Raw genomic sequence first — 13167 nt, 5'->3', positions numbered from 1 at the left:
GAATAATGGTGCTGGAGCATTGCTGGAATAAATGTATTAGTCTTAAGGGAGATTATGTTGAAAAATAAAAATAATTTTGAAAATTATAAATTCGTTCTTTCGTTGTTAGGCCGGGAACTTTTCAGACCACCCTCGTAGAATTAATATTCTTTATTGTAGCTTCACCTTGTGATTATGCTGGTGCACCGATGATGACCAGTTAGTTTCTGATTGAAATATTTGCAGTAAAAAAATTACCATATTCTTGTGAATACATGTGTATAATAGATTAAAGAAAAAGAATAAAAATAATTAATAAATAAAAAAGTTATTAAATGTTTAAATCCCTTTGTTATTTATAGCCTTGGAATAAATGTATTAGTCTTAAGGGAGATTATGTTGAAAAATAAAAATAATTTTGAAATTATAAATTCGTTTTTTCATTGTTAGGCTGAGAACTTTTCAAACCACCCTCATGTGTGTATATATATATATATATATGTAGAAAGTATTTTACCTTAGGTATAATGTTAAAGATACCAAGCTATTTTAAACCTGGTTTTACTCCATTTCCCAAGTAAGCAAACAGACAAATAAGTCAAGTTTGGCCTGCACGTAATGCAAGTCTAGCTGACCCTGCAGGTAGTGCAAGACCAAGGTAACTCATGGTAAAAGTAGAATAAGCTCTGATCACTAATCTTAATATTTACCCATAATGCAAAGCACATCTCCTGGAGGAGATGTATGATGCTTTGTATTAAAGGCAAGGGGCCACTACCCAGACCAGTTTTGACCTTTATTGAGGTCTCATCAGTGGGAGCCAGGCTAGAAATATCAAGATTTCTTTTTTCTCTGAATTATATTCTGCACTAAAGGTTCTGGCAAATATACTGCACAGTTTGCTTTTTTTCAATTGCTCCTATACCACAAGAAGTCTAAGACCACTGCAAATACCGTATTTACTTGAATATAACTCACTTTTTTTCCCAAAAATAAAGCTAAAAAATCGTGGTGCGAAATATATGCAGGGATTTTTGGAAACTAAAGTTTTAGGAAAAAACTGAAAATGGGTATGACTTACCAAGAATCTCCTATTCGCTATTGCTACGTCCGGCCTCTAGAGCAGTTTCCTTGTGTGCATCATCAAAGTCATCTACCCAAATAGCATCATCTTTTTTTCCCATTATTTCAAGCAAAAATTACCAGTAGCTTGCAAGACTTGAGATATGTAATGAATAATCCTGAATGATTAATGAGAAGTGATAGCAGAGCACAATGCAGACAGCAATGGTAGGCCAGTAGAGATAGAGCAGCTATGAAGACATGCATATGATTAGTGTGGTATTAACAAAAGATCGTGCAACCCAACGAACAAAGGCAAGCCTACAAATGTTGAGTTGAAATGCTAATTCTCTTCAACTGAATTCCATAATATCTGTGAGTTAGCCAACCTTTGCATCACGTGGGCGGGCTAAATCACACAAAGTTTCAAATCTTTGGTTGAATTTTATTGCTACTTGTTTGGGTGCTGCTTCGGCATCGAGCTGGCAGGTGGACTCACACATGCATTATATGGCATGTTCGCAGTAGAATTTTATTTGGAGTTAGTCTTTGTGATCTGTCTTAATGACATCGAAAATTTCAAATGCAATCAAACAAACACTTATTTCATGCAATTGAAAACCTGGACAATAGTTTTTTAGTTAGATACTATGTTTGCTGGTGCAACATATGGTTTTGCTTGAGTCTATACAGCATAATTTCTATGGGAAGGGGACATGTGATTCATTAGTTAGTGCCGTTTTTATCTCAGTTGTCTCTGCACTATTTGTTGAGAAATATATTACACAAATTGCAAAATGTCTCTGTACCTTATTCAGTGATACAATAAAACTACTTGTTTTTTCTTGCATCTGCAGTACCGTGACTGTTGGAAGAGGGCGTGTTGTTTACTGTTGAGAGCGAATTACTATCGGCCCTGATGTAAACATATTTAAACTTTTTTCATGTAGGAGGTAGTACATGCAAAACTTTTTTAATTTCTTTTTTCATAAAGTAAAATCAGTGGTGTGAGTTATATGCGAGGGCAAGTTATATTCAAGTAAATACAGTAAATGCCATGTGTGGGATAAAGAGCAGGGTGATGTCCTTTAATATCATTAAAGCAAGAATCCCCAGAGATAATGCTGTGCAGATGACTAGATTATGTTAATTATGTGAGCATTCAGTAGAAGAAAATAATTTCAGTTACTAGCAGTGTGTAATAGAATTACATGCTGCTAGTAAATCCATGACATCACAGTGAATATTTTCCTGTGATTGCAAAAGTGGACAAAGTTTACATAGTTGGTTTGAAACTTTGGACTATAAATTTCAGCAGTTCTTCATAGTTCAAGAATTTAGAAATAGTAGGTGCTGTAGTACTCACTGATTCAAACCATCTCAAATTAATTATTTCTATTTCAAATAAATCATCCTCAAATTCTGATACATATCCTATAGAATATATAAGACAATGAATATAGACTAAAATTTAAAGGAAAATTTTATCCAAATTAATCTGTTATCAGTCAGGAGACCAATATTGTCAGATCAAATATTTCAGTCTAAGATGCTTCTAAATGCATAACACAGTGGATGACCAAGATTTTTTTCCTCAGAACTCTCAGTCAGTGGTCTTCAATTTTTAATCAATAATTTATTTCTAACTTTCAGATCATTCAGTTAAAATTGGTTTGAATGCCATCTTATAACAGCTATTTTAGTGTTCTGATTAATTTCTTTCATAATCCACATTCAGTTGACTCCTTAACATACCAGTTTCGCTTATGCTAATGTATTTCCATATTTTTAATTTGCTATTTTTATTTTTAAAATTGTGCCTAAACAGATGAAATATTATACTTGTTTTTCCATTCAGGATTGCAGCCAATATTTCAGTGTTTATACTTATTTTCACAGTCGTCGTCTTTTATTACTGATTTTTCATGCCAAATTTGTTTACAGCAGTTATTTAATTTAAAGACTCCTACAGGTTTGCACTAGATTTATTTAAGAGTGCAACATCATCTTTACAAGTAAAGAGCTGGGATTAAAATCTCCAATTTTGATAATGTGATCCATATAGAGTTGGGAAATTTCCCTTTAATTCTCACATTCAGTGTTATTATTTCTCTTTTTATAGATGGGAAATATGAAAGATCTATTCCAGTAATCCAGAATTCATCCTTCTGTTCCAGGCCCTCTGAATTATGCATTTTTATACCTCCATATCTGAGCATTTCTGATCCACTATCATCTACTTTCAAATATCCATATTTGTCACTGTGGATATTTCAAATATCCACAGTGACAGAACTGTGGATATTTGAAATATCCATATTTCAAATATCCACAGTTCTGTCACTGCCTGTTTCATTTAGCAGTCTTTCAAAGTAATTACTCAAAACATCCAGAATATCTTTATCTAAGGTTTTTGTGTTTATCATTTGATTCTTCCATTTCTAATCTCTTTCAATAATCTCCAGAATATTCTACTACCTTCCCTATATTTATCTTCTAAATTCTCACCAAAGTCTTCCCGTAACTTTTGTTTACCTATTTTCATAACTTAGTGCTCTTATATTTTTTTCTGTATTCATTTACTGTATCAGCTGAATCACTTGCTAGGAACTTGTGATATGATTTCTTCTTTGACAAAAGTGCCTCTTTTAACTCTACTGAGTTCTGATATTCCAATTTTTGCAGAAGCTTAAACACATGTCTCTCTGGTTGAATCAATGTCATCTTCAGATTCTGCCAGTGATTGTCCAAGGATTTGTTTTTAAACTGAAATTATTATTATTTGTATATTTTATATTTGTATATTTTAGTCTACAGTTTGCCTCTGAAAGATGCTGAACTTTGATTCTTTTTAAAACTTTCTTACACTTTTCTTTTGAATATGATACTCAATTTCATTTCCTCAAAACTAAATGCTGAACACTTACAATTTGAAATATAATGAGTAAAATAAAATAATTTATAGTTTTACCTCCCAAATTTTCCAAAACCTTTTTGTCTTCGAAGGGGAATGAATTTTGGAGTTATAAGTTTTTCTTGTGGAGGAGGACTGTATTCATTTTCAGTTGAACTACGATGTGTCTTTACATACTTTTTAAAAGGATTAAACCCAGGAGTTGGTTCAAACTTGGTAAGCTCACCCTGACCAAGGGCACTATGCTCTCCAAGATTGCAAAAGGAACATACCTTACCAGGCCTGAAAAAAAGTTAATTATTTGATAAATATTCGGGTTACACAGTTTTCTGAAATTAAATTTTATATTAGTTACTAAAAATAAAATACAGTACAGTATAAAAATTGAACATTCCTGTATAAAATATGAAGACCTGAAGCCATAATAAAATCCAAACCTGGTTTTATTCCCAAACAGGGTTCCCAGCATATCTAACCAGGAAAACAAAAACTGGGAGTTGCTGAGGAATCCAAATTTTGAAGCCTAATGTGCCTTTTTTTACTTAAATAAAGAGCCAATAGGCTTCACTTTGGTAATGTAACATTATTTAAATTAAGGGGATATTAAATCTCACATTATTTCAAAGCCGAATAAGAAACTCAAAGATTGGAATCAAAGAGTTTCATATCAAATATAGTAAACTATAAAAATCTCGGTGGACTGTAGCGTAAGCTAAAGCACATAGTTCAACACTAGGGCAACTCTGATCACTATTTCCCATAATGTAAAACACATCTCCTAGGAGATGTATGATGTTATACATTATGGTGGAAGGTCACTACCCAGACCGGTTTTGACCTTTATTGAGGTCTCATCGGTGAGTAGGTAGACCTAGATAATACTGAGGTTATAGCGAAAAGAAATACTTTGCTATACGAGTTGTCAAAAAGGTGCACCCATAAATTACTTAAAGAGCCCATAGGCTTCACTTCGGCGATTGAACATTATTTAAATTAAGGGGATATTAACTCTCAGATTATTTCAAAACCAAATAAGAAACTCAAAGAGATCGGAATCAAAGAGTTTCATGCCGAATATAGTAAACTATAAAAATTTCGGCAGATTGTAGCATAAGCTAAAGCGCATAGTTCAACACTAGGGCAACTCGTAGCAAATGTGGGTCAAGTTCTGATCACTATTCTTAGTATTTCCCATAATGCAAAAAAACACATCTCCTAAGGGATGTATGATGTTATACATTATGGTGATAGGTCATTACCCAGACTGGTTTCGACCTTTATTGAGGTCTCATCAGTGAGTAATACTGAGGTTATAGCAAAAAAGAACTTATATACTTTGCTATATGAGTTGTCAAAAACATGCACCCATAAATTAAATTAATTTAATAATTAAGATAAATAAATAAACATAATTTAAATAATGTTACATTGCAGACGTGAAGCTAATTGGCTCTTTATTTAAATAATTTATGGGTGCACCTTTTTTACAACTCGTCTAGCAAAGTATATAAGTTCTTTTCGTTATAACCTCAGTATTATCTAGGTCTACCTGCTCACTGATGAGACCTCAATAAAGGTCGAAACCGGTCTGGGTAGTGACCTTCCACCATAATGTATAATATCATACATCCCCTAGGAGATGTGTTTTACATTATGGGAAATACTAATAATAGTGATCAGAACTTTACCCACCTTTGCTATGAGTTGCCCTAGTGTTGAACTATGTGCTTTAGCTTACGCTACAATCTGCCGAAATTTTTATAGTTCACTATATTCGGCATGAAATTCTTTGAGTTTCTTATTAGGCTATGAAATAATGTGGGATCTAATATCCCCTTAATTAAAATACAGTGATACCCCGAAGTTACAAGGTAGGTGGGACCAACGAAAAGCGCATAAGTCGAATTCGTGTAACTCGAGGTATAATTTTGCATGTAATTTATATATACAAACATACAACTGGGACCAAAGGTTTACAAAAAAAACCTATATTTTTTAAGAAATATAATCATAATTGTAGTTTTTCGTACATAAAAAAAGAAAGTTATTTCGATGTCGATGGTTTCATAAAATCTAATAGATTCGTCTGACGGCCTAACGTCTTTTTCTTGTCATGCAAAATTTCTTCATAGCAAGCCAGTGATTTTTTTATTCCTTGCCTTGTGGCTACAATTCGTTCCTCGTTAGAATCTATGTCCTCCAAAATCTGTAAACCTTTCTTAATTAAGCTGAGACTTTCTGTTAATTTTGCAATTGTCATGTGCTTTTCTGGTAAAACTGGATCTCAGGTTTCGGTCTCTTCAGTAGCGAAGAGTCTCCGATATCGGAAACTCTTTGCTACTGAAGGGTGTCTCCGATATTGGAGACACCCAAAGAATCTCCAATAATCCTTACAGCATCTAAAACATTAAACTGTTTCCAAAACTCTTTAACAGACAGTTGCTCATTTTGCCTCATAGCTTCATTCAGACTTGCAAACAAATGCCGTGTGTAGTACGCTTCGAATGTTTTTCTTTTCTTGCTAGCTGTAGCAGAATTGGACTTGCTTCTTTTGGGCGACATTATTATTTTTTATGTGATAAAATTTTTATTAAGAGCATAACATTAAACAATTGCAAGGTTTGTAGACTAAAAAAATCGTGTATGAATGGAGACCGCGTGAAATACGTCAGTGCCTGTTCACAGCATGTGCGACACTGGCAAATGTGGCCGGCGACGGAAAGATACATCTAGTGGTGAGGCGTGACGGGAATACGTACATATAAGAAACCGCGTAACTCCGGATTCGCGTAAGCCGGAGTATGACTGAAGTGTCTTTTTTTGTTTCAAGCTTCAACTTACTCAAGCCTTCTCCCTTCTAGAGATCTTATTTATATCCTTAATGCTGAGCATTTATTGCAGAAAAAATTGAGGAAAAACTTAAGTTGCTGACTCTTGATATCTCTAAGACTTCCAACCAGATCTGGCATAAAAGTATCAAGTAAACTGCCATCATGCAGTCTTCTACCTCTTTGTCAAATGGGTTGGGCAGTTTTTCGATTTGCATATTACGTTTAGTTGACTATTACTTGTGATAGGAAACATCTTAATCCTGAAAAAAAAATAAAAAAATTCATAACTAATGCTAGACTACTGCAGGACTGTTTTTTTCACCTCCTGTATATCAATGCTTTCCTCTGGTCACCTACAAATCCAATATACAGTTTTGCTGATATAACACAATATTATGTAATGTATCGACAAAATACAAGTATCCCTTGCTTAACGTGGGATTTGATTAAAGCTGTGAAATTAATTGCAGCAATCCCTTGATATGTGCGGCAAGAGTTTTGATTAACCCACCTTTAACCCTGCGGAGCTCGCAGCTGATCTGACAGATACATGCAAAATGTTCATCATCAAATTCCTGCCATGTACCCTCAAGGAGTGTACAGGATATGATAGTATTACATGAAAAATTTACATAATTACTAACTTCTTATCTACAATTTTCCTCCAAATCAGTCTGTTCCTTGTCAAGACTCCAACATTATCAGATCTTATATTTCTATTGTCTAAGGCACTTTGTACAGTATCAATCCACCTATATCTTGGTCTTCCTCTGGGTCATTTTCCTGCCAACCTTACAGAGAACACTTGTTTTGCTAATCTTTCCTCACCCTTCTATTTAAGTGACCATACCACCTGAGATTAGCTCTGCTAATGCATTCCTGGATGCTGACAATGTCAAGTTCTTTCCTAATATCCTCGTTTTTAATATGACATTGCCATTGATGCCATCTGTTCACGCCTCTAATCTTTCTCAGGACTCTCATATCTGCGGTCTCTAGTCTTTGGTCAAGTGTTTTACTTCTGACCCAGCTCTCAGATCCACAAGTTAAAACTGATTTGAACTGTCTTGTATACAGCTAATTTAGTGTTCCGACTAATTTCTCTCTTATTCCATATGAATTTATTCAATTGACTTCCTACCATACCAGCTTTGTTGATTCTGTTGTCTATTTCCCTATTTAATTTACCATCTTCACTAAAGATCATGCCTAAGTAGCTGAAATGTTTTACTTGTTCCACAGGTTCTCTGTTCAAAACGCAGTTGACATTTTCAACGATTCTGCCTATTTTCATTGTTTTTGTCTTTTTATTGCTGACCTTCATAAAACATCTATTACAACAGTTATTCAATTTAGTCAGGGAATCTTGCAGACTTATAGCAGATTGATTTAGAAGTATAACATCGTCAGCATAAAGCAAAGAGCTGACATTAACAGCTCCAATTCTGATATCATGTTTAATACCACTTTCCTTCATAATGTGATCCATATAGATAATGAATAACAAAGGAGATAATGTACATCCTTGTCTCACACCAGATTTAACATTAAACCATCTTCCTGTACTTCCTTCAATTCCAACTGCTAACCTACAACTCAAATAAAGACTAAGTATTGCTTGATATAATGCCCCATTAACACCATATAACTGTAGGGTATTGAATAGCTTCTCTCTTGGCACCTTGTCGTATGCCTTTTCCAGATCGACAAAACTTAAGTATAGATCTGCAAAATGTTTAATATAAATATTCTTATACAATTCAGTGTATAGCTTGGAGGTCATTGGTAGCTTTGCATTCATATGTTATGAGTGATATTCTGCACTGTTTTTTGCTGTCAGTTTGGTTTAACATATATTATGTAAAGTTTGTGATATTTGACAGTAAATTGTATCTGAGAAATACCGCAACCTCTGATGTCAGTATAGTATGGTTTAGTTGTTTTTTTTTTTTTTATTCTTTGTTCAATAATTTCTAGATTGTAACTGAAAATAAACCAACATGTATTACTTAAATAGAGAGCCAAAGGCTTATTTATCATACATGTCCTCTAGGAGATGTGCTTTACATTATGCAAAATACTAAGGAAAGTGATCTGGAGCTTACTCCACTTTTACTACAAATTGCCCATAAGGTTGCTTATGCTTGCATCTCCACCGAAACTTTTAGTATCCATATATTCGGCACGAAACTCTTGTAGTTTCTATATTCAGCTATGAAATAATGTTGGATTCAATATCCACTTAATTTGTACCATCATGTATTATATTTGTAATGTTTTTTCTTTATGTTTTATTGCTTGTTTGCCAAGGTCTGGAGAGTCATTTTGCTTGTTATCACAGAATTTATGCCGATAAGAAAAAAACTAAAACTGTTCAAACCACTCTTGATAACTTCTTTTGATAAAAAAAATTGCAGTAAATAATGTAGGAACAACTATTTATTAAACATTTACTTTGTGTTCATTTTTTATCTTTTCTAAAAGAGTACCATATAAAACGAATTATTAATACAGTAATCAATCAGGGACGAATTGTAATTTTAACCATTGATTATCAGATTTGATTAACGCGATTTTGATATATGCAGTAACATCGAGGGATTAATTAACCGCATTAATCGAGGGATATTATTATTATTATTACGGGTATCTCCATGGAGTCAGTAGACTCATCACGGGAGACCCAAACTAGCAAAACAATATCTGTCATATCTCTTCTTGAATTCATTTACAGACGAAGAGCTCACAACTAAGTCAGGCAATGAATTCCACTCATTCACCACCCTCCAGGCAAAAAACCTTGTTCTGACACCTTTGTTAACCACACTCTTCTTTAATTTCCAGAGATGACCTCTTGTTCTTCCATCACTATCACACAGCTGAAACATTTCACCTGCATCAATCCTATAAAAACCTTTTAGTAATTTGAATGTTACTATCATATCCCCTCTTCTTCGCCTATCAACCAATCTCTGCAATCTACAAGCTCTCAATCTATCAACGTAGGGAGCATTTTTTATATCACTCACCAACTTGGTCACTCTTCTCTGAACCCTCTCCACAGCCTCCTCATCTCCAAGGAATCCAGGTGACCAGACCTGAGCACAGTAATCCAAATGTGGAAGTATCAATGCTTTATAAAGGGGAATAATAACCTCTTTATCTCTGGATGTCAGTGTGTTCCTCAACAACCAAGTAATCCTATGTGCAATCTTGGACACCTTAGCAATGTGTCCTCTGAACTTCATCTCCCTATCTACCAATACCCCTAAGTCCCTAGCCTCATCAATCTCTTGGAGTACCTTTCCATCGATGTAGTACACAGCTGGTAATCTTTTAATCCTAAAATGCATGACTTTACACTTTTCCACATTGAACTGACATCCATTTTCTTTTGCCCATTTTACCAGCTTATTTAAATCCTCCTGCAAACTTTCAACATCAGCTTGATTTTTTATTGCACCACAACTTTGCATGGATACCGGTACATTAATCCATTTCTTCCCAGAATGGTTTACTAACCATTCCTTTCTCATTTAAGTGATCACACCACCTTTCATTAGCTCTGCTACCGGTTCTTAAATTTAAGAATATCAAGTTCCTTTCTAATATCTTCATTTTTAATATGATGATAGCATTAATGCCATCTTTTCCTTTAGTGTTACACAGTGATCAGCATTCATTTCAGTAAAATTATGGAAACTATAACCATATTAGAAATAATTAATTTCCTGACGTTTCAACCTTCATATTAAGGTCATCATCTGGAGCATGCACACACGCACAAAGACAAGCTATATTACATTTCAAACAGTATGCCAAAATGACAATGATTTGATCAACCATTATTCTACTGGGCTAACCTCTAGTGGGGGGGAAAAACGTACATCAGGGATATATTCTATTTATAACATCATCAGAGAACAAATTCATATAGATAGTTTTAATACAGCAAAAGTGGTGAGCTAATCCATAATTTAACATGAGCTCTGTTATATTAAAGTTAAAATCCTAGATTACTTACAGACATACTTATAATTAACTCTTAGACCAAAAGGTTAAGCAGATAGAATATGTGCCATCCCTATTCTTGGGATTTTTAGACTACCATTATTGTTAAGATTAGGGTAGTTGATAAGAATTTCACAGGCCGCCCTAAATTTACACTCTTACCAAATTTTGGTGTGATATAAACAACAGCCAGTCAATTCTGTGTATTCTTTCTTTCACTGTTTACTGAGCTATACATACTGGTCAATATATACACAAACTCTTAACACCACCTAACACAAAAACTAGGTGTCATTAACACAATAAAAAACAGGACTTTGAAGTTTTGCTCCAGTGAACAAGCACTTAAACATGAATGAAAAGTTATCAGCAATACTTTTCTGAAGAATAGCTATAGCAAAACTACTATCAACAAAATTCTTCACAAGACTCCACTTAACAATAAAAATAATCAAAATTAAAATAAAACTGTAGCCATTCCATACATTAAAGGGATATCAGACAAAATAAACAGAATACTACAGAAATACAATCTTAATGCCATCTTTAATCTTCTACAAAATTAAAGAACTTATTCAACTCATCCGAGCATTCACTTCCTCTGCTGGCCCACCCTGAAGTAAACCATATTCTCTGCACTGTAATTTGCCCTATATAGGTGAAACAGGATGCACAATTCCTATCGGAAAGAAAAAAGGAACATAAACGGCACATTAAATTTAACAACTATGGTAAATCTGGCCTTTCTGATCATGTCCTGAATACTCTACATAGAATAGACTGGAAAGGCACCTGTTGTTTACATCCGTTTACATTTTACGTAAACGGTGGTAAGAGAGTTTACATTTACTCTCATAACACCAAAACGTGGTATGAGACTAAATTTAAGGATGCCTGTGAAATTCTTATCAATCACCCTAATCTTAACAATAATGGTGGTCTAAAAATCCCAAGAATATGGATGGCACATATTCTTCTCACATAACCTTTTGGTCTAAGAGTTAATTATAAATAGGATTGTAAATAATCTAGGATCTTAACTCTAATATAATAACACTTATGGATTAGGCCACCACTTTTGCAGTATTAAAATTACCTACATGAATTTATTCTCTGATGATGTTATAAATATGACTATTAAATTATTTAAGGAATTTACAACGTATACTGGAATATTAATTAAAAGAAACTTTAAGGGGGTGCTTAAGGGTCAAAGCTGTATAACTGAGAGGAGACCATCACATAGCCTTTAAAGGAATGCGGAGAACCGACCAGGGCTTCTGACCTAATGTCCAATCCTCACCTTCTCGTGGTGCACCCTGTTGGGTATCTACTTTGATACTGAACGAACGAGGATGGGCTGGCAATTTGGGATTTAGCCGACCAAATTGTATTCTTATTGGTTAAACCAAAATAAAAAATGATGGTACAACATGACAAAATTTCATGCAGGCTGGGGCGTCGCCCGGTTAAACAAGGCCCCCGTTGTTTTCGCCAGGGAACCAGGGCGAACAGCGAAAAGTCAGCTACTGGAACAAATCTGAAAACAAACCCCAACTCAACATCACCAGAGTTAAAGATCGGTACTATCAACGTAAGAAGCCTGAATGGCAAAGAAATGGAGCTAGCTGAGGAATTAGATAAGTACCAGATCGACATAATAGGGGTAACTGAAACAAAAAAGACCAAAACTGGTGAGATCTTTCTGAGCAATAAATACAAAATGTTATATTCAGGCAATGACAATCAAGGAAAAGAAGGAGTAGCCATAGTATTCAACACAAAATACGAGGCTAATCTTCTTGAATGGCAGTCAGTCTCAAGAAGAGTAATGTGGGCAAATATGAGAATGGGGAACTGGACAATGAGACTTATTTGTGCCTATGGTCCCACAGAAGGTTCTACTAAGGTAGAAGTGGAGGAATTTTTTGAGGCTTTAGAAAAAGCAACTGACACAATGAAAAAGGAAAAGTTGGTCCTTGTAGGGGATCTAAATAGCAGAGTAGGAAATGATTGTGAGACATACAAAAATATTTTGGGAAAATTTGGAGAAAAGAGCAAAGCTAATAATAATGGCAAATATCTGTTGGATTTCTGCTCAGGACATGGACTGGTTATTACTAACACCATGTTCCAACATAAAAATGTGCACAAATTCACATGGAGAGAAGAGGCTAGGAATAAGAAAAGTCTCATTGACTATGTTATTGTTGATAGTGATGTTTTCTCCCTGGTGCAGAACACCAGAGTGTACAGAGGATTTGAAATTGGAAGTGATCACTATTTAGTCTTGAGCAGGATAAAATTGAATTTCATATTGAAAAGAATAACATGTAAGAAAGTTTTAAAGCGAATAAAAGTTGAGCAGCT

General features: G+C 34.4%; 1 protein-coding gene across 1 annotated transcript in view; it reads right to left on the bottom strand.

Annotated features, from left to right (window-relative positions):
• The window catches only part of LOC150093819 (histone-lysine N-methyltransferase 2C-like), a 1065326-nt gene that overhangs the window by 978590 nt on the left and 73569 nt on the right, over window positions 1-13167 (bottom strand). The window contains exon 6 of the mRNA XM_090412524.1: window positions 4013-4237. Within this exon, the coding sequence (XP_090268650.1) occupies window positions 4013-4237 (225 nt within the window). The remainder of the gene's footprint in view (window positions 1-4012; window positions 4238-13167) is intronic.

This window comes from Typopeltis vanoorti, chromosome 23 (genome assembly GCF_054136105.1).
Source record: "Typopeltis vanoorti isolate ZY-2024b chromosome 23, IOZ_Tvanoo_1.0, whole genome shotgun sequence".
NCBI classification, from domain to species: domain Eukaryota; kingdom Metazoa; phylum Arthropoda; class Arachnida; order Uropygi; family Thelyphonidae; genus Typopeltis; species Typopeltis vanoorti.
The sequence above is the reverse complement of the archived record's forward strand: the minus strand, read 5'-3'. Positions and strand labels throughout refer to the sequence as shown.